We start from the raw sequence: 25,804 nt of genomic DNA on the forward strand, positions 1-25,804 counted from the left end.
GAAATTCATTCGGGCATCGCTTAGCTAACATTTGCATATAAGGAGTATTGTCTGAGTTATCAGTCAAGAACAATTCTTCACCATCACGTTTGCTGCTATTTTTTCATCTTCTTCGTAAGATTCTCTGAACGAATTGGTTGCGATAAATCTATTATAAGAATAGCAAAAAGAATAAAAAAATAAAGATAAACATATAATCTTGATAATTGAATTCCTCACCATTTCAATTCAAATCTTGAACATCACAGGTTTAATAAAATCATCATATGTTTTTCATATTTTTCATATTCTTTTTATATTGCGAATGCAATTCTTCTTTCATAATTATCCGACTAACTTGAAAATGTTCGATAATACAAACCTCTTTAAAAAAATCAATTTTGAAACTGATACGTTCTCGCTTTTTAAATATCAGTCCCATTTTTTATATAAAGCAAATATCTGGTTCATTTTTCTGAATCAAGTCAAAATAACAATAGTTTCAATGATGTTAAAATGGAAAAAAAAGTTGTAAAGTTAAAAATTCACAACAAATTTAAGAACTGTTCGATTAATCTTTATTCATTGAAACATTAACTGGGTTTTATAGTTTTTCACACTTTCATTCTCTTTAACAATTATTATTTAAAATTTGTAATTTAAAAAAAAAATCAGATATTGTTATTTCAAATTCAATAAAGAACTTTTTGATTATTAAATTACAAGTATTTCGGAATATAAAAATTTGAGCTAAATGCATTTGTTCAATAGCACACAAATTCCTAGCTGTCTCGAGGTTAATTCAAATTTGTAAAAAAAACAAACTTTCATGAATGACTCTTCTAATTTGAAGATCAATAAAAAAATACGATAGAAGTATTCACACACTTTTCCAGTGTGTTGATTGCAACGAATTAGCTTTCTAAATATGATACAAAAACAATGTCACATATATTTTTTATTGCTAAATGAAAAAACATAAGTTCAGCAATTTTCTGTTTGGATAATAAGAATTTCGATGGGCAGATCGTTTTCAATAGTATTCCTTCTTCATTTTTTTAAAAATTGTTTTTATGAAACTCAAAAATCAATCGTGGCAAATTCGAAAATAAATTTATGGTTTATTCAAGTTTTTCAAGTTAATCAAAAATTGTCACTCTAAAAAATTATAAATTTAGTATAAATGACAATATTTATTAATATTTTGTCAAGAAACAATATAAAATGAAATTGAAAAGAAAATGAAAAATAAAACACTTAAATAAAAAGTGAAATTATCTACTGACATTTCTGTTTTGTCACTGACAACCATAAGCACAATTTTTCTTTAGTGTAACACATGCTTAGATGTGATAATAAGCAGTTCAGACTTTTGTTTTTAAAAAATCAATTGAACAATTCGTGGTGGTGACTGAAAAAAAGAGATCCTTTGCATCATGAAAAACATAATGATTGTTTTGATGGATTAAAAACTCACGTTGGTGATTATTTTCTGAAAGACAATAAATGCAATAATACTCTAAATAATGAATTTCAATTTTTTGTTAAATCATTAATGATAATCGATAAATATCAGAATGTCATAAAGCTTATCTAAATTAGAAATATTAACAAATTATTTATGTTGGATGGTGTTGTTTGGAGTGTGAACTACAAATTAAATCGAAAACTCTAAATCAGGGTGCATATTTTATCTTGACCTCAAAATTTTATCTCAACCCTATTTTTTTGAAACCTATTTTTGCTTTTTTGATTTGTGAAAAGGCTTAAAACAAAAACAAAATAAATAGACTTTCTGATATTTTTGTTTTTCAGAATTTTGTTAAAAAATTTTTTGAGATTTTTATGTTCAAAAAAATATTCAAAATTTTTATTATTTTAGGACCCAGATCAAAGACTTGCTGGCTGTGAAGCAAATATTTCATAATGAACGTTTTTAGCAATAGCACCACAATTCTTCACTCCTATATTATTATTTTCACTTGTTTTTGACTTTTTCAATGAAATTTTTAACCTTTTTTTCTCATTTCACTGTTTTTGCTTAAAACACTATTTTCGGAACAAATATGAATTTGTGTAAATTTTTAAGAACATAAAAAATAAAAACAAGGTGTTATTTATTGTATATTTTTATTTAATTTTGAAATGAAAAAGAATTGAACAAGAATTTGAAGCGAAATGGCAGAACATATAAAAATTTTGATCTGAAAATTGTTCGTCATATACAAATATTTTATTGTTTTTTCTTTGAGATATCATTTCATTTCAAATTTGTTTTTATTTCATTCCATTAAATTTTAAAACAAATGGATGCATGTCTCTGAAATCGTGTTTTTTAAAAAATGTCTGAAATGAGAAAAAGTGTTAAAAAAACAAGTTGAGAAAGTATTAAACAAGTTTAACTTATAAAAAAGAAACGATGTGTTATGATATGATAGCTTAAAACTTCTTGTGAAAAATATTCTCTGGAAAAACAGCAAGTCAATGATCAAAACATAAAATTATTATTATCCTCGATCTTTTTGTGAAACATGAAATATTGAAAAAAAAATACAGAATAAGGAAAATAAAACATTTCAAACATTTCTGGTTATTTTTTATTTATCGCAGGCTTGTGAAAAGCTAAAAGAATTGCAAAAAAGAAAAAGGTCAAGATAAAGAAAAAAGGTCAAGATAAAATTATAGCCCTATCTTTTTCATATCAATTGGACTTTTCGATGTTTGAAAAAGAAAATTTTCACAACTCTTTTGATAATTATTATTTTATCATTATTTTGATTTCTTACTGATGTTTTGAAAAAGAGAAAAATCAAAGAATTTACACATTAATGAAATTGTTTTTTATTTGAGTAAGAAGTATTACAAAGCTAATATCTTCTCTTTTGATTTAAAAAATTTTTGAAAATTCTTGAAAAATCATAGAATGGATGTGGTTCCTTTTCTTTTTTTTTTATTTAGAAAAAAAAATTTCCCCATAATTATAAGATGCTGAATGAAAAAATAAACAGTGTTTCATGGGAAAGTTGGATGATTGTTTGGTGTTGATTTTATTGCAGCAAACTTTATCTTAATTTTTTTCTTGAACGTTTTTTTTTGCTTTTGCATGGTAATCGAATTTGAAAGATGTTTTTTTGTCGAAGATCAACCAATGTTTGAATACAACAACATATTTTGCAAAAATCAACGGCCAACCAGAGCTGTGCATTGCCAAATCTGTGCCCATTGCCCATGCGCTGTTTCATAAGACTGAAGACTATTTCCCCCGAATTTTGAATATTTGCTCGAAGTTTTTGCTGAAATACATTGACTGCTTTTTGGACCAAAGGAAGTTAATCACTGTGATGCCCAGATGCGAGAGCATCACCGTTGAAGCAGTCATCCATCTCATTGCACCGCTTCCGTATTTTCTGAAAGAATCTGTTTGACTGATTATTGATTCTCATTTTCTTCGATTTATCCAGAGCTGTGTGCTTCATTTTATTTTATTTTATTTTTTTTATGGAAGGTCCTTTGGAATTACCTTGCTTCGATGATTTTGGGCTTGAAGTGCCTTCACGAAAATGGACTTCTTCATGGAAATATGAAGGCGTGCAACATTTTGATTGAGCGTGAAAGAAATTGCTTGATGCTGAGCGAATATGGATATGCAGAAAACATCCGTTATGAAAAGTATCCGCCAGAACTTTGTGAAAAGCTTTTGTTTGCTGTTGTGACAGATTTATATAATTAGAGATTGATGTTTTTCAAATCAAATAAAACAAAACTTTTTTTTTTAATTTTTTTTATTTTTCAGGCTCTACCAAAGTCCAGAAGTGATAAACCGAAAAGAGTTTGCTATATTCTTCGTTTATGCGCAAACATGCATTTTTATTTTATTTTATTTATTTATTTTTTTATTTTGAAATCTCTCTATTTCGTCCATCTGAATGATACCAAACCGAAATCTTGGCCTGCTTTGTGAAAGGATAACGACCGCGTCAGACTTGTTTTCTGTGGGTGCTGTGATGTATCAGCTGGCAGCGAAGCGTGCTCCTTATAGAGTGTCTGCGCTGAAGGAGGAAGAGGAGGAGCTGTCGGAAGGGTTTGATTTTGTGTTTTGCGAAAAGCCAACATTTTTCTGCTCAAACACAAAAGCTGCTCTGCCTCCGAGTTTTCCGCCGTTCTATTCGCGCGCCCTCTTCGCAGTCATCGCAGATCTGCTGAGCATCGTGTGCTGTTCTGTTTTGCTTTTGGTGCTGTTCTTTTCATCCGAGTCAAATAAAACTGTTTTTTTTGTATTCTTTCTCTCTCTTTCTCTCTTTCTCTCTCTTCTTTTCTTTTATTCCACTTCCCCATTCAAATCCACACAAAAATGTTGAATCTTCCCTCTTCGCCTCGAATGCCGTTGTGTTTCAAAGAACCCAGCCAAACGCCCCACAATCAGCGAGCTGCTAGAAGTGCCTGAGATAAAAGCACAAACAGAGAGACTTTTGAGACATTCAGACGAAATTCTGCCTCATTCGAAGACTCAACAGACAGCGCAGCTGGCACACCTGCCTGATAATTCTATTGCTTCTCCTTTTTCTTCTTCTTCTTCTTCTTCTTCTTCTTTGCCTGATAAGCATTCACTTCAGCTTCCTCTGCCTTTTCCTCCTCCTCCATTTTCATTTTCATCTTCTTCAACTGCAAACACTTCATTTTCTGATTATCCTCAAAATTCGTCTTCTTCTTCTTCTTCTTCTTCTTCTTCTTCTTCTTCTTCTTCTTCTTCTTCTTCTTCTTCTTCTTCTTCTGTGTTTATCCCTTTTTATCCGTCTGGACAAAAGCATTTGCCATTGCAACATGAAGATGTTCCAGTATCAATGAAAGATTTAGATGAACCAAAAAGAGAAAAGCAGAAAGCAGATAAAGAAGAAAGGGAAGAAAGAGAAGAAAGAGATGGAAACAAAATAGGAAAAGATGAAGATGAAGAGAAAGGAAAGGAAAAAGAGAAAGAAGACGAGATTTCAGATGCGAAAATAGAAAGTATGCAAAAAGCAGAAGAGAATAAGAAGGAAGAGAAAGATTTGAGCGATGAATATGACAGAAAAGATGTTAAAGACAAGAAATACACAGAAAATACAGAAAATACAGAAGAAGAAGAATATGAAGGAGTCAAAGAAGAAGAAGAAGAAGCAAAAGTTGAGGAGTCTTTTGAACGGATGCTGCTGATCCGCTTTGTGAACAGCGACGATTTGGCGGTTTGGAAAAGAGGATGAGGGAGAGAATGCTGTCTGTCTGTGTGGGGCATTTTTGGAAAGGAGAGAAAGGAACAACTGATAATTGCTGGAATTATCTATCTCTCTATTTATTTAATATTATTATATTATTATATTATTCTTTCATTTATTTTTCTTCCTTCTTCCTTCTTTTTTCTTCTTTTTGAGTGCAGTCTCCACCAATCGAAGTGTCTGTCAGCAGCACAACACCCTTTTCAGCACTCGCCACACAACTCTCGAATGTGATCGGATTGGCGCCTGCCTCCATCTGCTGGTGGGCTGAGAGAAGAAGAGAGCAATTGAACTCATCCAGTTCTTCTTCTTCTTCTTCTTCTTCTCCTTCTCTTCATCAGGATGTTGTTAAAATCCCTCTGAATCTTCAGTCTGCAGAAGCAGTTGGCACCCTGCTGTTTGTCGAGCAGAGTTATCAAACAAAAGAAGAAGAAGAAGAAGGGGAAAAAGATAAATCTGTTTCACCTTCGCATTCCTCTCTCCTTTCAGCCGATGTATTCTATTGCATCGGCTCGCAGACAGATCATTTTCCGCCTGCACTCCGTTTCCTTTCACATGAACCTTCTTTTCTTTTCACTCCCTCCTCTTCTTCACTCAACACGCCTTCTTCTCCTTCTTCTCCTTCTTCTCCTTCTTCTTCTCCTCTCTCTGTTTCTCTATCAATTTCACCTCGACTGTCCAATCCCCTCGCATCCACTGAAGGCACATTCCTTTCCCCTTCTCACACACCTCAGCCCGCTTTCCCTTTGTCCTCTTCTCCTCCTTCATCTTCTCCTTCTCCTTCACCATCATGAACAACAACAACAACAACAAAAATATTTCACAAACATATTTTTTGATTTTTTTATTCAATAACCATCTCTTTATTCATTTTCACCTCATAACTCACAAATAAAAAGTGAACACACACATTTATTCGATTCGTTTTTCAAAGAACTTATTTTGATAAATGGGTGTTATTCATTCCAAAGCTATTCGTTCATAAGGATCTGAAGGAAATATGAATTTATTTCATAGAAGCGATGATTTTGGAGCCAGTTGAAACTTTTTCCTTTCCGAAAGTAGCATTTTGGAGAGATGGAAGTTGAAGACGCTGTTTTGAGGAAGAAAAGAAACATGAACATAAAAACAAAAAAAGAAGAATTTGGAGACAACATTTTTGAGTTCAAAGAGAAAAGCGACCAAATTCCTGGATAATCGTTTTTGCACAATGGCAACCAGGAAAAATCATGCGATTAATATGATATTCACCGATGAGTGTGCGAGTGAATGTGAGTGTGTGTCGATCAAATGAACGAAGATGGAGGTTATGCTGGATCAGTGAAGTTGAATATGAATGTGTGTTAGAGCCAAAGATGGATAGAGCTGCAAGTGAATGAACAGGGATTTGAAGTGGAAAGGGCCTTTTCTGTCTGTTTCATTGAGGTTCCTGAAAATGATTGTTGAACAAAATCCAAATGACAAATAAGAAACAGAAGAATCGAATGGCGATCGAATCTGGTTGATTCTGTCAGGACTTTCATCGCAAACACTTCAGCAGATTCGAAATTGTCGGGCTGACTCGAAAGTCACTCGAGTAAAAATGGTTCTGCAGTGAGTTCAACTTGAATAATTATATCCTCCAAGAATAATAAAAGGTGTCAACGTTGTCATGTTGCTTCAAACAGAACAAACAAAGAAAAAGTGTGCAATGATACTGATACAATCAAAGATTCAAAAGCACAAAGAAATGAAAAAGGAAAACTGAAACAAAAACCATCAAGGAGATAAAAGTCAACCAAGATAAACAAAATAGAACTTTTCCATCAAAGCATTGATTGCTTCAGCTTTGTTGTTTATCTCCAAAACAAGGTGAAATATGCAATGGGACAAACTTTACGAAACAACAGATCGAACTTATGAACAGGTTTCACAAATGAACAATCAATTTATGATCGAACGAAGTGAGACAGGATTTGCTCCTCAATAATGAGTTCTGAAATCCCTCACTCTTTTTTCACCTCTGATCTTAGACCCTCCTACCAAGCACGATCTAGTGTTGCGGATGTTTGGAGGGACTGCGGATGAAAGTGCAGCCCTTGTCTCAACTCCCTCCCTCTCTTGGAATGTTTTCGGGGTGTTCTTGATCGGGTCTTCTGCAGCTGAACCGTCATGGCAATTTGCACTATGCTCCTCTCACCGCGTTTCCTCCGATCAGTTTCAAACTTTTTCTGTGAGGCAGTCTGTCTGCCCTTCGTCAGCTCCATGATGCTGCGGGGAATTGTGGGGGCTGTCTCATCACCTTCGGGGGGTTCTGTTATACCGCTCTCGTGCTGCGAACTCCTCTCTCGAATTGGCCCTCGTCTCTTCGATCTCTTTCTCTTGCCCATCTCCACTTCTCCCCCCACTTGTGATGTCTCTTCAGGATACTCCTTTGTTTCAGATTCTGTGTTCTCATTTTCAATATCCTTTCTTTCGCTATCCTTCTCCGACTTGTCTCCCTTTCCTGCAAGGGGTACTGGGCTGCCGATTGTCTCCAGGATCCATCTCGTGTCTTGAATTGGTAGCACGGCGTAATATTCCTGGTCAACTCTCGAACCTGGCTCCCATCTCGCGTTCGCATTGATTATTTTCCAATCTGCATCTTGTTGTCTTGCTGAATGTGTTATCACAGCGTGTCTTATAGAAAACGCGGTAAATGTGTCGGGTATTCCGTTCTCTCTCAGGACAGCCACTAATTCTTCTTTGATCCTCTGCAAGTTTGCAGGTTGATTATCACCAATATCGAACAACACATGTTCGTTTTTTAAAGTCGTCTTAGGATAGTCCATCCAACGTTGGAGCGCTGCAACTGCATCGATACTTGGGTTTGAATGTTTATTTATAATAACCTTATCCGTCTCTCCCCCTGATGTTTTTGTTTGTACTTGTGTCTGGACTAACTCGTCCCTTTATATCGTTGTCTCTCTTCTCATTCTTTCCAGCTCTGCTGCTATTAAAGCAACAAAAATCATGGTGAGGATGAGAGTTCTCCTCTGGAGGGTCTGTGGGTCCGTCCAATCGTGGGTGGCTTCTGCCCATTTCGTGATAATTGTGAGATCCCACATCGTCTTGCACCGTCTGCCCTTTCTCGGCTTATCTCCCACAAAAGTGTTTGGAAATATTTCTATATCCATCCCATCAATCGTCTCATTAATTCCTCCGCTTGAAAGGTTAATATTCGAAAGTGTTTCAGTGAACTCTGCCATGATCCATTTGGCATCTTTGGTTGTGAGGGGGTCAGTATCATCCATGCTTTCTCTGTCCAAATATTGCTTAAATCTTCGCAGCGCTCTCCACGTATCCCTTTAACTCTTCTGATTTTTCAGTATTGCTGCTGCTATGTCGTTCGCTCCAACGTGTTCTCCACATGTTTGAAAAAGAGGTCTCTTCCTTGTATATTCTCTTCTCCAGTATAACGCCTATAACCTCTCCTGGGGGTAGTTTCCAGCCTTCCCTCCTCATCTTCGCTCCAGGAATTATGCACTCCTGAAAGGTCCCCAGGGTCTTTATTAAATGCCCAGACTGCATCAGCGGGGTCCAAGTCTGCACCCACCAGGCGGGTGGAATCAGAATCGTCAGATTCTTCTGAGGCTCGTTCATTCTCTCTTTCAGCACCCGTCCAATGTTTCTCAGGAACGGATGGACTAGTAAGATGTCGTCTTCTGGCATTTCTCTCTCTCTCTCTTCCTTCTCAGAAAGGATATTCTCCAAGTACTTCCGCAGGGCACCTGCGCAATCTGTTCGTAGAATGTATCTAGTATTTTCGGTGCGACTATTTGCAATATCTCTGCGACTTTCTCCCCCCTCAGTTCACAGTACGGCTTTCTCGCCATCCGGCTTAGTGCATCAACTACAGTGTTCTGTTCTCCCGGGAGATGTTCCGTCTGTATTGTCATGTCCAGGCTATTCAGTTTCTTCTTTTATGCCCTCGGTGTTGGAATGAGCGATGGCACTCCCCTCTTCTTCTGTATTGTCCATCTCGTGGACATATTGTCTGTCCTCAGACGAATATGGTCTATCTTCTGTTGTTGCAGCTATGCTCCTTTCTTTTTTAAAGTCCTCAACACTGCTCTGGACTCCTTCTTGTTGATTGCTTGCGTGCTCTCCTGGAGGGTCCAACTTCAGTGGAAGTTATTCTTCTACCCTCCGCTCTCTGTCGGAATTGCCAGCACTGCACCCCATCCCTCCTCTGAGGAGTATGTTATTAACTCTGCTGGCCTTTCTCATCAACTCAGACTCCTTGGTCTGTTCTCTTGCAGGATTTTCTTCCAATGTGTTAATTCTCTCAACATCATTGAGTCGGCTATCACAGTTCTGTTCCGGCCCCCGCGGGCTATCGCCTGCCTCAGCACGTATTGCATGAACTTCATCCACAAGCTCGCTGGTGAGTATTGCAGCCTCACGAAATTCAACCTTCCGAGGAGTGCTGCTTAATCCCTCGTCCTTTGTCTCTTCCTTTTCTTTGCAAATGCTATCTAGGTTCACACGTCCTCAAGGAGCAGCACTCTCTTCCTCTCTTAAAGCATCACTTCCATCTTCTCCGAATTCCACAGCCACCCAGAAACTCCGTACTCCTTGTGGGTTCCAATTTCAGCTTCTCTTCCGACAATATCCAGCCCAGATTTCTCAGGAACTGGGCTATCTCATGTGAGATCGATCTCAAAACTTCCCTGTCTGGGTGCATGAGGAGAATGACGTCCAGATAAATTACTCGCTTCACTTTCCATTTTTCTCTGATATTTGACGCTTCCATTCTCGTTATTTTTGTAAATATTCTGGCCTCATCTTTCGCTCCAAATGGCATCCCAACGTGAGCATAGCATTGACTTTGTTAGATGAAGCGCAGAAAGGGACTGAATTGCTCGTCCACCTTGACATGTTGGTATGCACTCGATATATCCAGAGTTGTCATCCAGTCGTTCTCCTCCAGGAGTTCCACCACTTTCTCCTGGGAATCCATCTTGAAATGCTTTCCCTGCACTTCCTCGTTTAGAGCTCTGCAATCCAGGATCTTCCTCCACTTTCCGTTCTTTTTTCTAACCATGAATGTCGGGTTGAACCACTTCACTTCTGACTCCTGAATGGGCTTCACCACACCTTCCTTCAACTCCTCCTCTAAGAGGGATAAATAATTGTTTGTCATTTCTGTCATCCCCCGAAACTCTTGTCTGTGTTTTCTCTCCTTTAGTGAGATTGGGGATTGGGGGCTTTTCCATCAAGCTCTTATTCTACGGCTCACTAGTTTGTCTCCCCCAATCTTCTTCCACTCGTTCAGTCTGTTCACTAGTCTCCCATACAGCAGTTCCTTCAGTGGTCCAATCGCAATTCTCCCCTTCACTTCTGGCGTCTTGTGGCCATGCTTCATCTCTGTATCTTCTTCTGTTGCGTGAGTATCGACAATAACTATCTTCGAGTTCTCCTCCAGAGCACTCCCAATTGGGGACTCGAAAACAGTCCCAGAATGTCTCCAGACTCACTTCTTCTTCTTGTGGGATCTCCGATCGTTCTTCTGTCTTGTGTTGCTGGGATGTGCGGAGTCTTCTTCTGTTTTCGTTGTGTCATGTTGCGCATCTTCATTCAATATCTCCATCGCGAAATCCCCTGTGATTTCCCGTTGTTTTTTCTTCTCTTGATCAAACGTACTCACCACCTCTTTGATATTCTCCAACTGTCTCTGCTCTTCCGTCTTCATTTCCATCTCGCAACGAGCTGTTGTTTCTTGTGAAATAGTCATTTCGCTGGAGCCTGACAATCTCTTCTCTTTCTCTGTCAAGCTGCAAAGCGCAGCTCTCTCTGCTCTCTCTTCTCTCTCTCCTTTCTCCCTCGATACTCCTGTGCCCATTTGCTCGTTCCGATTGTCAATTCCACAGCTGTTCCCACTTGAGTCCTTGGAGGAGCTGTGTGTGATGACAAAACGATTGAAGCTTGCTTCCCAACGATGGTTGGGGAGTACAATGAAAGAAACTGGGGTATTCTCTTTCTCCCTCTGAAGCCTGTGAAGCTCCTTCTGTATCCCCTTCTTTGAAGCAGTCTGTATTCAAAACCCAAGGTGCTCCTTCCCGAACTGTATCTTTTCGGGGTCCACTTCTGGACGTTGCAAGGCCAAAAGCTGCTTATGAATCGGGAAATGCACAGTTCCCTGCGGTATCTCTCTCTGCTTGAAAAAAGCTGGTGCTCTCCACCAACTTCCATAAATTCTCTGGCACCTCTAGGCCATTCCTCCTTCCAGAAACCCTTTCGCGCTCTCCCAGTTCGATTAGGGCATAGCCTTCAACAGGTCAATAAGACTGACACAGAAGGCAATAAGCGCATCGGCGCAAAACAGTCCTCTCAGTCGTTCTTTTTCTTCATCTTTGAGGAACGAAATTCTCAATTCCTTCGACGTGAGGGCTACGATTGCTTTCGCTGCTTCAAAGCCCGATTCAAGAGCCGGCTGGAGGAGTTCAATGACTCGTATCGCTTCTTGTGAGTCCCTTCTTCCCTCAGCTGTGACCGCTATCACAGCCAAGGCATTCCAGCTTATATCCGTATGTCTGGTGAAAAACATATTTTTCATTTTCCGGGATAAATGTTTTTCAAATATCATCATTTATTCTGATTGATCCAGCCTTACAAAACTCAATAAACTTTCTCAACTCGCTCACTTGTCTCCGGGGCGTCAACCACTCCCTGGGAAAAATTCTGGAAAAGTCTCGTGAGCATTCTTCTTCTTCCTGCAGCTCTTGCTCTTCCGACTCCCAGTCGCTCTCTTCTTCGTCCTCCAGTCTCTTCATTCGGCTATATGTGCGACGTTCTTTCTCACTCTGTCCTTGTGAACCCCTCGCGATCACTTCAATAAAATTTGCGTCCGACTCCAACTTGCTCGATCTCGATCTGTTTCATCTTCTTTGTCGTAATCTCTTCTATTTCTTCAATGGTGCAATCTTCTCAGCTCCGGATTGAGTTTGCCATGTTTGGCTCTTAGCGAATTCTTCCATCACATTTTCCACTCTCCTTTGTCTATGTATCAGATCAAAATCCATTCCCTCTCCGTCTCTGTTTGATTGTCAAACAGGTTCTTGTTCCATTTCAAGTGCGGACAATGATGTTCAAAAAAAAGTAAGTATTAGCGAAGTTTGATCTGAAACCACCCCAGAACGAATGGAATACTTATAATTGAGGAGCAAACATGCTCGGTGCGTTTATTGATTTGCTCTATTGAGAATAATTAGAATTCTTCAACCATCAGAACCAAAATTGCATCAAAGAATCTACTAACTTTCTTATTTGCTGAAGTGTTGTTTTCAAAACAAAAATATGGAATATTGAACACTCGGAATTTATGAAAAAAATCAGACAAAACCACTTTCATGAAGAAATGGAGTAGCAATTTATCGCTATTCATTTTCGAAGTTTTTTGTTATTTTTTTAACTTTGAGGACTTCCTCCTCATCATTTCAGTCAAACTGTCTGGTTGCAGCAATAAATTACAATTCCTTTTTTTCTGTCATATTTCATTTCAATCCTTTCATCTTCATCTGAGCAGCCAGTCTTCATCCAGCACAAAGCAATGCGTATTTCTTGGTTTCTGCATGAATTCGAGATATCACTCTGCATGAGATGCTTGATGAAAAATGCCAATCAAGAAACAACAAAAAACATCGAAAATGATGTTTGTGGAGAAAATGAGAAATGTGTGACATTCAGAGCGTTTGAAGCGGAAAGCAATGAAACAGATTGCAAACAATGGAAGATCGAAAGCAGTGGATGAATACAGATCTCACAAATTTCGATTATATTGCATTTGGGAAATTTTTTTTGTCAAACACAAAGTGAGAAGAGAATATAGCAACAGAAGATTGAACAAACTGAAATAAGTGAGATAAACAGCTTCTTTTTAATGATATTCTCTTCTTCCTCTGTTGTTTCCTTTTCAACTTCTTTTCAGCAACCTCAACTTGCACCGCATCTGAATTCTCTCAGATTTATTGTGCTGACAGTACAACGAAAACAAAAGACCTTGTCGATAACTCGGTATGAGACAATGAAGCTCAACACAGATGGCTCTGAAAGTGAACATTCATGAGAACAGAAGAATGGGAGGGAAAAGGATGAAGAGAAAAAAATGAGTCAAACTCTGCAAGGGAGTTAAGAACTGCTATTGTCATTTTATTACTCCCACTGCTGCTGAATGCAGAAAGAAGAGAAAGAGAAAGGAGCACATTTGGAGAAGAGCAGAAGGAGAACATATTTGTCACTCGAAATGGGTTGATTGAGAAGTGAAAGAAAAAATTTCCATCAGGTGAAATGAGAGTGATGATGAAGACAGTGTTAGAAAAAGGGAAGTGAAAAGGAGAGAAAAGGAAGAGTTGGAGAATGTGGAAGAAGAAGATGAAAGAGGGGAAGAAATAGCATTTTCAAAAAAACAATGATTGTTGAGGAGAATTCAATGTTGATTCAAACACTTGAGCTGCAAGAGCAGGAACTTTGGATAAGCATGCAGCTTGCAAAATGAGAATTAAGAAATGTTGAGCTGAAAAAGAAAAAACAATGCTGTGAATCGAGGGTGAAACTTTGGCTTCATAAACAGAAAAAAATAAAGAAACAACTTGATTGAGACAGCTCTCACCATATCCTCTCCTCCTGCACGCATTCACACCAAGAGAAAAAGACCCATTCTTCTCCCTTCTCTTCTCCCATCTTCTTTCCTCTCTAACTCCAAACCTGAAAACTCACCCTGACTCTCCTACTCCAATAACCTTGTTCTTCCATTTTCCAAATTGAAGCCTTCTTGAGAGAGATCATGACCCGGAGCGTCTTTTTTGAATTGAGGGTTTGCCCGAGAGATGTGAATATATAATCTTTTTCGTAATCCCAAGGTCTTTCTCTTTCTGGCGCATGAACTCACATTATCTGAGGTATTGGTCTTGAACTGCTTGATTCAAACTTGTGTTCTTATTCTTTTTCTTTATTGATAAGTTTTATTCACTCCAAGAGAATCCCTTTCAAAGAATCAACCCTCATTGCCTTTGCTGTTCATAATCCGAATCTTCACTGAAACCTTATCGTTCAAGTCTCGTTAAGAGCTTTTCACATCAGCAAAGAAACACGAGAAACCATTTGTCTTCTTTCTTTTTTTGATGTGGATAACTGAGCTTATCAGTTGAACACTGACTTTGCTTCTTGACATTTTTTTGTCTTTTCATGAAAGTCTGCTTTATCAGTAGCATCATTTATCCAATTTTAAGATCCTCTTGCAGAGAATGGTTCAAACAAGTGGCATGGTGAAAATATGGTTCAAATATTCTTCCAACAAATCCTGATTTCAACTTGTTTGTACGTTTCCATCAAAAACAAAAGAATAAAGCTCCTGCACAAAAAGGGTTTCAAACACCTGACAGATGTGCTGGGATATATCCATAAAGCCTTCTTTCTCTTTTCAATCTGAGGAAAATCTCTTTTCATGTGTTTTCATATCCAATGAAGCAAACATTAAAAAAGAAGAAGAAGCAAAGATATTTGGTTGCTATCGTGCTCCTGCTTGGCATTGCTCCACATCGTTCAGAATTGCTGATTCAGCCAATTGAGAAAATCATGCTAATGGAGGGAATAACGAACCTGATATCATTGAATAAAAGTTGTGATTGGCACAAATATTGTGGCATCTCGAAAACAAAAGAAGGAACGGATGAGACACTTTTATCTTCGATAACTTTAACATGTTTTATGACATTTGCTTTTGACATGTGCATCTTCAACAGAGAAGCGCATGTTCGATCACAAAAAAAATTGAATTTCTCTAAATTATATATCATTATTTTTTCTTTTGTTCATTGTAGAAGAAGTGATTGAGTGAAATTCGGAGAAAAAGATAAAATGCATTGAAAAAATAAATTGACTGACTATTTCTTTGAGAGGAAGATGTCAAAGAAGATGAAGATGAAAAAGATTGATTTCATTGCACCTGTTTTTTTTTTTCCTCCACACAAATGTTTGAAGCATTTGTGTGAAATTTCATTTTGAGTTTTATTGATCCAAAAAGTTCAACCTTCATGGGGTAAATATAATACAAACAAATTGACTCAATTGTTTTCGATTTTGTGAGATGAATACAAAAAAGAAAAAAAAATACGGAGTTACAAAATACAAGGTATTTTCTCAAACGCTCACAAAATAATCAGAAATATTCAAAGTTAAATAAGCTCTGCATAAAATACAGAAAAATCACGAATACATTTTTGAAAGCTCAGTAAGATGTCTTCGTACCCTTCTTCTTCCATCTTTTCATGCAACTCCATTTTGACAATTTGTCGTTTCGCTTCTTCAATTTCATCATCCTCTTCTTTTTTCAATCGCATTAAAATTGCATTAAAAAAATTCAAGCATTCATGTATAATTTCATCATTTAGTGTTTGCTGCTGAATCTCCTCCAAAACAGCATCAATAATACCGCCTTTTAACAAGCAATCAACACTCAATGCCACTCCATAAACAATTAGTCCAAATAAATAAAAGCATTCCTTGCATATGTCTCTGTGATTATCCTTTGCTGCTCGAAATAATTTCAAAATGCTTCTGATAAGCCCAATGCATTCTTCATTCCTCGATTCGTGAAAGTGAAAATAAAACTCCAACTTATTGAGCCATCTCATCAAAACAAGCTCTTCTTTCGTTTCTTTTTCTCTATCCTCTTCTTTCTCTCTCTTCCAATCCACACATTTCATCAGCTCTTCCAATTCTCTTCCTGCTTCTCTCGCAAAATGCAGCTCATTTTCAATTACTCCTAGTAAGCCTTTCTCATCCCAAAATCTGTCCGTCAAAATTTTCCAAACAGATTGATAGGCGAGTCGTGTCAGATTGTGATGCTCTTGATGATATTGAATGATCTCTCTGATTTCATCCATGAAAAGTTTTTGCATCCTTTCATTTTCAAAAAAATAGACAGAAAGCTATTAAAAAATGAAATAAAAAATGAAATAAAAAATGAAATAAAAAATGTTCTAACATATTTACTAAAATTGCTCAGCGCCAATAAAGCGATTTCCACCTCTTTTTGCATTTCCTCGCTTCCCTCTTTCTTCAATGCAACCTTCAGAAGATGAGACCTACAAATTGAATGCAATTCCAAAGAAATCCCTTCGTTAAGCAAAAGATAGCATTCGCAAAGATCAATCATCAGCTTTTCATTCTTTTCTTCTTTTTTCTGTTCTTCTTCAACAATCATCTTCTCAAATCTTCTATTCAATGAAGACTCTTGAAAACAGAAAAGCCAATTATTTTTTATAACTTTGCTATATCCAATATGTTTCAGCAGAACGAATGCATTTTCCATTGATATTATCTTTTCTTCAATCATTTGATCTATTTCATTGAACACTTCATTTGTGAAAATGAATCTGATTTCATCCTCGTTCATTTCATCAATCATTTCATTCATTTCTTCGATTTTCTGTTTCTGCTCATCTTTAGCGCAATTCTTTAGTTGAGATAGCTTTTCTAAAATATGTTCAAAAATATAAAAAACAATCGTTAACAAAACGAAATGGCGTGCCTAGAAATAAAGGCTCCATTGAAGTTGGCTGCGAAATCACAAAATGAATCAAAAATAACAAATGAATTCATTTTTCAGAATTGTCGTTAATATTCGCATCAAATGATTCAAAAATACAAAATCAAATATCTAACAGCATAAAAGTCCATACGTCTTCGTATTCCATCATTGATTTTGCCTCAAAACAAGTAAATCTTTGAATAAAAAAAATCTTCTTTTGGTTTTAGTAAATAAGGGTTTGCAACCTTTAATTTTATAAGTGAAGATTTTTTATTGATGATTTGCAGCAGCCTGAGCATGTTTGAGCAGCTTGAGGAAACGACCACAGTTGCATCCATGCAAATTATGGCACTACAGAAGAGCATGGATTTTGTCTACAGATGGATGAGCGAGTGGCTGTTTGCATCGATTGCTTGCGAAAAGTGAATTTGTGGGGGAAGTTGCAAGAAATTTGAACTTAGTAATATATTACAAAACATATGATGCGATATTGACTGTGATATTTTGAATGAAAAATAGCTTTAGCAAGATGCTAAAAAAGCGAGGGAAATGTTAGAAAAGTTGAAATGAACCGCTTGTTCATTTTGTGGGAAATGCAGTGCACTTGACATATCTATTGGGTAGGACTTGTTTTGTGGAAAAGGAAAGGAAATTGGGGGGATTGAACAATGGAGGAAGCGAGCAGAGCGGGACATCCAACAGGCCTTAACAACAAACGCATTGCCATTTACGCGAAACCCTTTGGAAAGCCATCATCAAAGACATGACGTTGAATTGGATTTTGAAAAGGAGATAATTTGGAGAATATGTGTTTTCATCTGATATCATGTCCAACTTCACAATTGATTCTGTGCGTTCGATGACGTTCTGCATCAGTCATTTATTGTCCAGTTGTCTGTTTTTTTATGTGGTGTGAGGCAATTTTGGAGAACAAGAAAACTTGCTGGGCCGATCATTTCGAGTGCATTGGAGATGGGAAAATATTTCAAGACCAAAAAAAAATGGTTTGACTATTTTATTTTGTTCATTTTTCTTTAAAGGTGTGTTTTCAATGAGTACAGATTGGGAACGAATGGAAATACCATTGAATGAAGCCTTCTTTTCATTTCGCGAAAGAACCATAAGTTTTGAGGTTATTCTTGTTTGGATTGCATTCAACGATGACATTCATGTCTTCTGCCATATGTCTTGTATGACGCATAGCCTGACAATGCTTAACATGAGCTTGAAAGATAAAGGCAGTCTGTTTGGCTTATTTGTTGAGGGTATTTGGCAGAAGCTACTCTTTTGTAGGGGCTGATGATTAGGCTGGTCATTCACATTCAGAACACATTCAGTTTTTTCTATCGCACAACATGACTTGGAAAAGCTGATATCTTCTCTTCTTCTTCACCTTCTTCTTCACCTTCCTTATCATTCTCAACAGTCTCACTTCAACAAAAGATGTTCGTCGCCAGAATTGATATACCAATCACATAATCATAAAATTCTTCATTTTCTTCTCCTTGCCTTTGAAATTTTTGCAATTGAAGTCAACTTCTTCGATCGTCAATGCTTTCTTCGATTTCGAATTATTCTCTGCCAATATCCTCATCATACATGAAGTTCACTTGAATTGTTGACATCATTGGACAAACATAATTTTCTTTTTGTGAGACAAAAGCAGTTCAACCTCACAAAGAAAGTCAATTATTTGTGGACTTCCATCTTTATCTGTTCGCATCTCTCTCCCTTTCACATATTTTGTGATGAAGATTGTATATTTCATCTGAAATCAACTCATCGAATGACATATTTTTATCTATCGACATTACTCAAGTCATTGTCAACATCTTTAAAAAAGGATTAAATTCGTTTCACAATTCTCAATTGCTCCACCTTCATAGCTTTCATGATCTTCTGCTTCCTCTTCTATCTCTTCTTCCTATTCTTCAATTTCTTCTTCTTCTTTTTCATTTTTTTAAGCCTTATCTTCATCGTTTAATTCTTCTTCTTTTGAAGATAAACCTTTCACCCCACTCCTTCTCCAAATTAATCAAATCACCCTCTTTTCCTTGCTCCTTATTCATCCCCAAACCATTCTACCACATTTGCGCCTGTTCCTCATCTTTCCCAACTCCATCTGCACTTCCGTCTGAAGTTATGCCCGAAGACCCATCTGCTGCCTTCTTCTGCTCTCCTGTTCTCCTGTTGGATGCCATCGGCTGGAAATGTACTGTGCACTTTAGGTTTCATTGGATACAACTTGTCTGCCTCTGCTTCGGTCAACTCCTTCATAAACCTGAGCAGACTCAGTCCAAGCGCCTCCACAGCCAGCAGCGTCATCGCTTCTTCCAGTTTCCACTGATTCTCTTTGATTCTTTTCACAAACTCTCTGTGAGTTGTCTGATAGCCACCTTTCACCTCATCCACCTTCACCTTCCTCTTCTTTTTTTCGTTCCTCCAGCACTGTTAGCAAAAGAGTCACATCTTCCATCCTCATCCACGTTTCCTCCAATTCCTTCTCCACAGTCTCCCCCACTTCGCACATTGTCACTTCGTCATCCAGCTTCACCACAGAATACTTCGACTGAACCTATTGCAAAACCAGCTGCGCTATTGATAAATGCAGCAGTTATTAATCAAGCAGATTATCAATTGAAGAATGAGAGTCCACGTCAGTTTCCGCAAATATCTTCCTGCTTCCAGGTTTCGTTACCATCGATTCCACAAGCAACGTTACTAAAGCAACAAACGGAACTGAAAGCATTGCCGAAAGAGCCACATTGTTGGTACGCACAACATGTGCCCATGCAGCATCTTCAACAACGGCTTTTTGTGATTAGCATTCACTCCACTTTCTTCAGATGCAACAATCAGCTTCCTCCTCTCGATGTAGTCTATTTTTGCTTCACACATATTTGACGCTGCAACCTCCGACGAATCCGAAGGTTCACTTGCAGGTGCTCATGATGAAGATGAAGATGAAGATGGCTTATGATCTACTGCTGCCTTCTTCTCTTCGCTTCTCCACCTCTGGAATGGTGAAGCAGTGAGGCTAACAGCTGCAGACGAGGAAAGAAAAACATTGGAAGAAGAAAAAGAAAAAGAAAAAAAAGATAAAGTTGCACATGAATCCTTCGTTCAATGATTGTAAATGTCTGTAGAAATGTTAATAAGACCAGAAGACTTGTTTCGATTGGTGTTTCCAAGAGAAGACTACAGACTGGCGATGTTGACAAGGAAGCAGATGGTTGTGGTTGTGAATGCGGATAAGATAATTGACAATTCATTCAGAGAAGCTGAAAGTTATGAGAGACAGAAAATGAGCTGATTGAAGATAACGAAGCTGCAGACGAGGCATTTTGAGAGAATGAGGCGAGAAATGGGTGAACAAAGTGGGGATTTCTTGAAAAGATTGCTCTGTTTCTAAAAGAGAAGGATTGGGAAGACAACTCAAAAGGGAAATCTCTTCATTTTTTTTTTTGAATGGCCTTGCATCAAGATGTGTCCAGTGAAGTGGAAAGAAGAATTTTTGAGTTAGCTCAAAGAAGACTGTGCGGCTGCAAAAATAATTCTCGCATTCCGAATCAGAAGGTCCTTTGCTCTCTTCATTCTTTTTGTTTGGCAGATGAATTGTCAGATTTATTTCATCTTGAGTTTTTGGTAAATTGAAGATGTTGTTGAATTCTTGTGCTTCCAGAACGCAGCTAATGGCGAACTTGTTTTTAATTTTATTTTTGGCACTTCTCATTCAATCATCGTTTGATTGAGATTAAATGGGTTTGAGGTGTAATAGGCATTTGCTAAACCTCAAATAAAAATGTTTGTTTCAGTTATTGTTGATGCTCCACCAATCATGAAACCATGCATCTTCAATGGCGGAGACAGTCTTCGTGTTACTGTGTTATTTGTCTATTTCTATCTTAAAAAATTTTGTCATGTCTTTACGTATTTTGCTCCATTTTCGCTTTGAACCGTCAATTCAAATTGATTTTTGATTTATCAATTCCTTCGTTTTCAATAATCTCAGAGTCATCTTGAAAATAAAAGTCCTTCAAGAAAATGACCAATATAAAACATGTTTGGCGAACAAACATTCTGTGCTCCTGTCTTCGGACTTTATCCGCCAATCAAAAAGAATTATTGATTCTTTTCTGTTATTTGAGAATTTGGCTGTTTGATTGCTTTCATTCTCTCTTCAGTCAAATTCCATTTCCGTGGAATAAGTTTGCTCAGCTCCAAACCAAGTTGAAATGTGACTCATGCAACAAAACGTAACCAAAAATAAAAAATTATAAAAAACAAACTATAATTTGAAATGATGATTTCCTTTTGGTTTGATCAAAGAGAAAAAAAAAAACATTTGCTTTTTTATTCTTTCTCAGCCAAGACCATTTGCTTTCGGTGAACATTCTTTTTTTCGCACTAATTTTTGCAAAGTGAAGCAATTGGTTTTGTGTTTGTTATGTTTTCATTTTACAAAGCTATCAAAGATGTTTCTTTTTTCCTTTTATTTCGTTAAGTGACGAACAATTTCGAACAATTTAAGAAGTTATTACTGTAAATAGAATGAGCTCGTACAACACTGATGAGCGTGCTGGGGCAATTCTGGAGATGTCCAGAACAGAGAAGTTTTCTGGTTTGTGCATATTCATTTGAATTTCCAATTGTATTGATAATTTTGTTTTTGAAAAATTGTTTTCTGAACTTGAAGAGTGCGATGAAGATGAACAGAAACAGAAAATCCTTGAGATAAATGGAATTGTTGATGGAATAAATAAGGAAGAATTTCAAACAGTTTTCACAAAAGAACAGTATGATAAAATAAACAAAATGATTGAAAAAAAGAAAATTACGTTGGGAAATGCCATTTTGTTGCTAAAGCGCATTGGATATAGCAATGAAATGAAACATTTTTCATTATTTTATTTTAATGAACCATTATTGAGCAAAAGAATGAGAGAGATGATCATTGAAGAAGATAAGAAGAAAAAGGATGAAAAGAACGAAAGGTATCTGATTGATCTTTGCAAATGCTTCACTTTGCTATATTTCTACTTCATTTCGGATGAATTACGTTCAATAATTGTGTCATGCCTTCTGAAAGCTGCCTCGAAGAAAGAGGAAAACGAGGAGAATCAAAAAGAAGTGGAAATGGCTTTGCTAGCTTTGAGACGCATTAACATGTATCGTGTTTGAGCATTTCTGTTTTGTTTTTGATATTATTTTTTATTTTTTATGTTTTCCGATTTTTATTAGAAAATGGAAAAAGAGCTGTATTTTAATGAGATCAAAGAGATTGTCCAACATCATAAGGAACATCACAACCTTACTCAGCTTTCGTATCAGTCTGCCTGGCAGGTTTTAATCGAAGGATTTTGCATCGACAAAAGCTTGGAAGAAGTGATTGTGAATGAGCTGCATTTTTCGAGTGAGGCAGCAAGAGAAATATTAGAACTGCTGAAATGTATCGACTGGAAGAGAAAAGAAGAAGAAAATGGAAGAAGAGAAGTTCAAATGATAAAGAAATGGCTCAATATGATTTATGAGTTCTTTCGCTCATTCACGCTGCGGAACGAAGAACTTGCTGAACTAATGCGTAGTCTTATTCAGTTATCTCGAGCAGCAAAAGGGAATAATTTAGTAATTAGCAATCAATGCTTTTCTTTATTAGGAAGTGCAGCAGAAAAGAGAAATGTGAAAATTGATGACTTGTTGAAAAGTGGAGCTATTATTGCTGTTTTGGAGGAAATGAAGCAATCGACTTTGAAAGATGATATTATACAGGAATGTTTGAATTTATTTTATGCAATATTAAGGCGATTGAAAAAAGAAGAGGAAGACGAAATTGAAGAAGCGAAACGACAAATTGTCAAAATGGAGTTGCATGAAAAGATGGAAGAAGAAGGATATGAAGATGCCATAGCTGGCTTTCACAAAGTATTTTATTTTCTTGATAGAAAACACTATGATAGTTTATCGTTGAATATTTCAGATTATTTTGTGAATGTTTGAGAAAACGAGACTCGTTTCATTTTGCAACTAAAATATTTTATTTTATTTTATTTTATTTTATTTTTTTTTTTTTTGGTTTTATAATTTGTCTGCAAATGGCTGTTTGGAACAATTTTCAATTGAATATTTTTGTTTGATTGTCTGATGATTTTCGGATAATCTTGTAAATGTTCGAGGAATTGAGATGTTGTTAATTTTGTAACTCAAATTTTTTCTTTTTTCTTTTTTCTTTTTTCTTTTTTCTTTTTTCTTTTTTCTTTTTTCTTTTTTCTTTTTTCTTTTTTATTCAAATTACAAAATGGGAGGAAAACAATAAATGAATTATTATAAAATATAGTTTTTATTTCCTTTTTCTAAAAAAAGAAAAATAAGAAATTCTTTTCTTTTCAGTAAATTCCATCAAGAATCTTCATTGAATGGATCATTGCCCTCCATCTTCTTCAACAAGATTCATTTTTTAAAACAATGCAATCGATTATTCAGTTTTTGCCTTTTGAAGCCTCAGAACTTTTGAGCTTATTCTCTTTCTGGTTGTTTTTTCAATGAAAAAAGAAAAGGAAAGTGGTGAAAAAAAAGTCAGAGAAAAGTTAATAACAGAATAAATAACGCTCATTTATTTTTGTGAAAAAACTTTGTTAAATCAATTATTAAAGAAAGATCCAAAAATCAAGAACAGATTTTTTTTCTTCCTATTACACTGACAATCAAAAATAACTGATCCACTTTCAAAAATTGAAAATATGAAGCAACAGTTATGAAAGAAAAAAAATTACATTCAATTATTATTATTATCAAACACGTTAATGCTTTGCTATAGAGATAATTTTTTTTTCTCTTTTCAAAAACAATAAAAAAAGAACGATTTTCCTGTAAGCAGAAAAAATTATTTGTCAAAAATATGTGATCTGAATTTTCAAAAAAAAGTTAAATTTCAAAAATTAATGCCAATAACATAATAAAAAATAAATTAATAGTTGATTGATCCTCCTTCATTTAAAATAACTGTTTGAAGGCGTTTGCACATCGAATGAACAAGTTTATTAATAATATCCATTTCAATTTCATTCCAGGCATCCAAAATTGATTGTTTCAGCTCATTCACATCTTTCTTTGGCTTTCCATCTTTGAAAACTATCATTGTTAAAATTCTCCACACATTTTCAATGATATTTAAATCTGGAGAATAAGGGGGCCATTCTACGCTGGTTATTGAAAAATCTTTGATAACATTCTGCACCTTAAAAGATCGATGAATTTGTGAATTATCGTGGATAAATCTCCAATAATTTTTGAATCGCTTGCGTGCATAAGGAATCAACGAAAATTTCAAAATACGACAATATTCCTCAGAATTCATTGTTTCACTGACAAGAACGATTGGTGATTTGAAATTAAAACCCACTGCAGCCCATATGGGTAATTCTTTTTGAAAAGTCGCAAATGTTTAATTTTCAAATAAATCAAAAATTTCATATTTAGCTCAAATTTCTGTTTCCACTCACGAATCTTCTGAAGAATGTGTGAAATAGCATTATCCAGAAATAGATTCCATATTAGAGAAGCTTGTTGAATGTTAATAAAAATTTGAGCAAAATATGAAATTATTGATTAATTTGAAAATTAAACATTTGCGACTTTTCAAAAAGAATAATTCATATATTTATTTTTTCATGTTTTTTCTGACTTTGATGATCGAAAATTTTCTCATTATCTTTTTCAATCCATTCCATTCTTGTATTATCCGGTCCAAATAAATTGAATTTTTTTTCATCTGCGAAGATCGTAAGTTCCCATAATTCATCATCCCTTAAATGTTTTTCAGAAAATTCGTTTCTCTTCTCATAAGCATTCTTTGATAGGTAAGGTATGATTTTTCTCTTCGTATGTTTTCTATTTATTAAGCGCAATAGTCGATGAGCAGTGGAATTGCTGCAATTCACACCAAGATAATCGGTTAGATCTCTGGCTCTTCGAATTTGTATGCATTTTGATTCTTTTTTTAGCTTTCCTCAACAGAGCAGGAGTAAGAATTAGTGGCCTTCCGAGTTTGCGTCTGACAAGCCGTTTTGATTGTATATGGTTTGTTTTCAAGTACTTTTTTTGCAGTATTGACAGAAATATTCAATAAACGAGCAATTTCGTTTCTTCCTTTTCCTTGATCGCGCAGTATATGTATTCTCTTTTGAATCGAGCCCTTTGTAATTCTTGTCATTTTGTTTTGTTTGTGTATTATTTCTTTTTTTGTATTAATACTTTTATCATTCGCAAATTAACCTTTTTTTCCGGATCACATTTTTTTGAAAATTATTCCCTGCAAAATATAAAAATAAACGTTTTTTTATATTGATCAAGTCTTTTTTTAAAAACAAAAACTGATAAATCTTTTATATCATTTTGTAATTTACTGATCGATATATTTTTGCTTTCGACTTATGCATTTGTTGTAAAAAAAATAAAGAAGCATCATCAGGATCACATAATTCTGATGAGCAGTGTAAATCCATTTCTCTTCTCTTCTTTTCCAAAAGCGATGTTGAAGAACAATGATCCAAAATAGTTCTAAAGAATTGTTTCGGCTGCACCTGCTGCTTTCCTTTGCATTCACAATTATCAATGCAGTTTGCTCTTTTCCATTTCAATAGTATTCCTATTATAAAAAAATAGCCTTCAACCTAATTACCCTTGGTGGAAAACCCGGTAGTTGGTGACTCGAAATAGTCGGATTTTTCAACGTTAAAGTCATCTCAATTCTTTTTGAGTATTCTTGTTTTTGTTTTATAAGATTTTTGTGAATGTTAAATTTTATGTTTGTTAATAAAAGTGGGTGATTTAAATTAGAAAATTATTTTTTATATTTGATCAAAACCATAAAGATGAAAAAAGCATGCAGAAAGCTCAACTACAGCTTAAGAGAAAGGTTTGCAATAAAATGTTTCAGCGGGCATTTGAAACAATTTATATGTCTTTTAACTTGCAACAATAATTTTAGTGAATATATGCTGCATTCCTTTTTTCGAAGAGTGTACAT

The 25,804-nt window shown here is 35.9% G+C and overlaps 6 protein-coding genes across 6 annotated transcripts; 2 read left to right on the plus strand and 4 right to left on the minus strand.

Annotated features, from left to right (window-relative positions):
* Positions 1-2,993: 2,993 nt before the first annotated feature.
* On the plus strand, positions 2,994-6,144 carry MONOS_8838 (putative Protein kinase domain; the record flags this gene model as incomplete). The annotated part of the gene is made up of 7 exons (XM_067879282.1): positions 2,994-3,012; positions 3,103-3,398; positions 3,485-3,678; positions 3,773-3,808; positions 3,944-4,187; positions 4,377-5,198; positions 5,390-6,144. 7 exons carry the CDS (start codon positions 2,994-2,996, stop codon positions 6,020-6,022), a joined length of 2,244 nt encoding a protein of 747 aa, XP_067726392.1. The 3' UTR covers positions 6,023-6,144.
* Positions 6,145-7,246: 1,102 nt separating this feature from the next.
* MONOS_8837 (uncharacterized protein) lies at positions 7,247-8,038 on the minus strand (the record flags this gene model as incomplete). The annotated part of the gene is made up of 1 exon (XM_067879281.1): positions 7,247-8,038. One exon carries the CDS (start codon positions 8,036-8,038, stop codon positions 7,247-7,249), a length of 792 nt encoding a protein of 263 aa, XP_067726393.1.
* Positions 8,039-8,158: 120 nt separating this feature from the next.
* MONOS_8836 (uncharacterized protein) lies at positions 8,159-8,500 on the minus strand (the record flags this gene model as incomplete). The annotated part of the gene is made up of 1 exon (XM_067879280.1): positions 8,159-8,500. One exon carries the CDS (start codon positions 8,498-8,500, stop codon positions 8,159-8,161), a length of 342 nt encoding a protein of 113 aa, XP_067726394.1.
* A 1,530-nt stretch (positions 8,501-10,030) lies between these two features.
* On the minus strand, positions 10,031-11,091 carry MONOS_8835 (uncharacterized protein; the record flags this gene model as incomplete). The annotated part of the gene is made up of 3 exons (XM_067879279.1): positions 10,031-10,285; positions 10,547-10,793; positions 10,889-11,091. 3 exons carry the CDS (start codon positions 11,089-11,091, stop codon positions 10,031-10,033), a joined length of 705 nt encoding a protein of 234 aa, XP_067726395.1.
* A 414-nt stretch (positions 11,092-11,505) lies between these two features.
* Positions 11,506-12,022, minus strand: MONOS_17677 (uncharacterized protein; the record flags this gene model as incomplete). The annotated part of the gene is made up of 2 exons (XM_067870619.1): positions 11,506-11,782; positions 11,877-12,022. The coding sequence occupies 2 exons, from the start codon at positions 12,020-12,022 to the stop codon at positions 11,506-11,508; spliced, it is 423 nt and encodes a 140-aa protein (XP_067726396.1).
* A 9,461-nt stretch (positions 12,023-21,483) lies between these two features.
* MONOS_17678 (uncharacterized protein) lies at positions 21,484-22,768 on the plus strand (the record flags this gene model as incomplete). Its single annotated transcript, XM_067870620.1, has 4 exons — positions 21,484-21,773; positions 21,869-21,954; positions 22,021-22,701; positions 22,757-22,768. Exons 1-4 carry the CDS (start codon positions 21,758-21,760, stop codon positions 22,766-22,768), a joined length of 795 nt encoding a protein of 264 aa, XP_067726397.1. The 5' UTR covers positions 21,484-21,757.
* Positions 22,769-25,804: the final 3,036 nt, after the last annotated feature.

The sequence above is a fragment of the Monocercomonoides exilis genome (genome assembly GCF_001643675.1).
Source record: "Monocercomonoides exilis strain PA203 chromosome Unknown scaffold26-1319188, whole genome shotgun sequence".
Taxonomy (NCBI): domain Eukaryota; phylum Preaxostyla; order Oxymonadida; family Polymastigidae; genus Monocercomonoides; species Monocercomonoides exilis.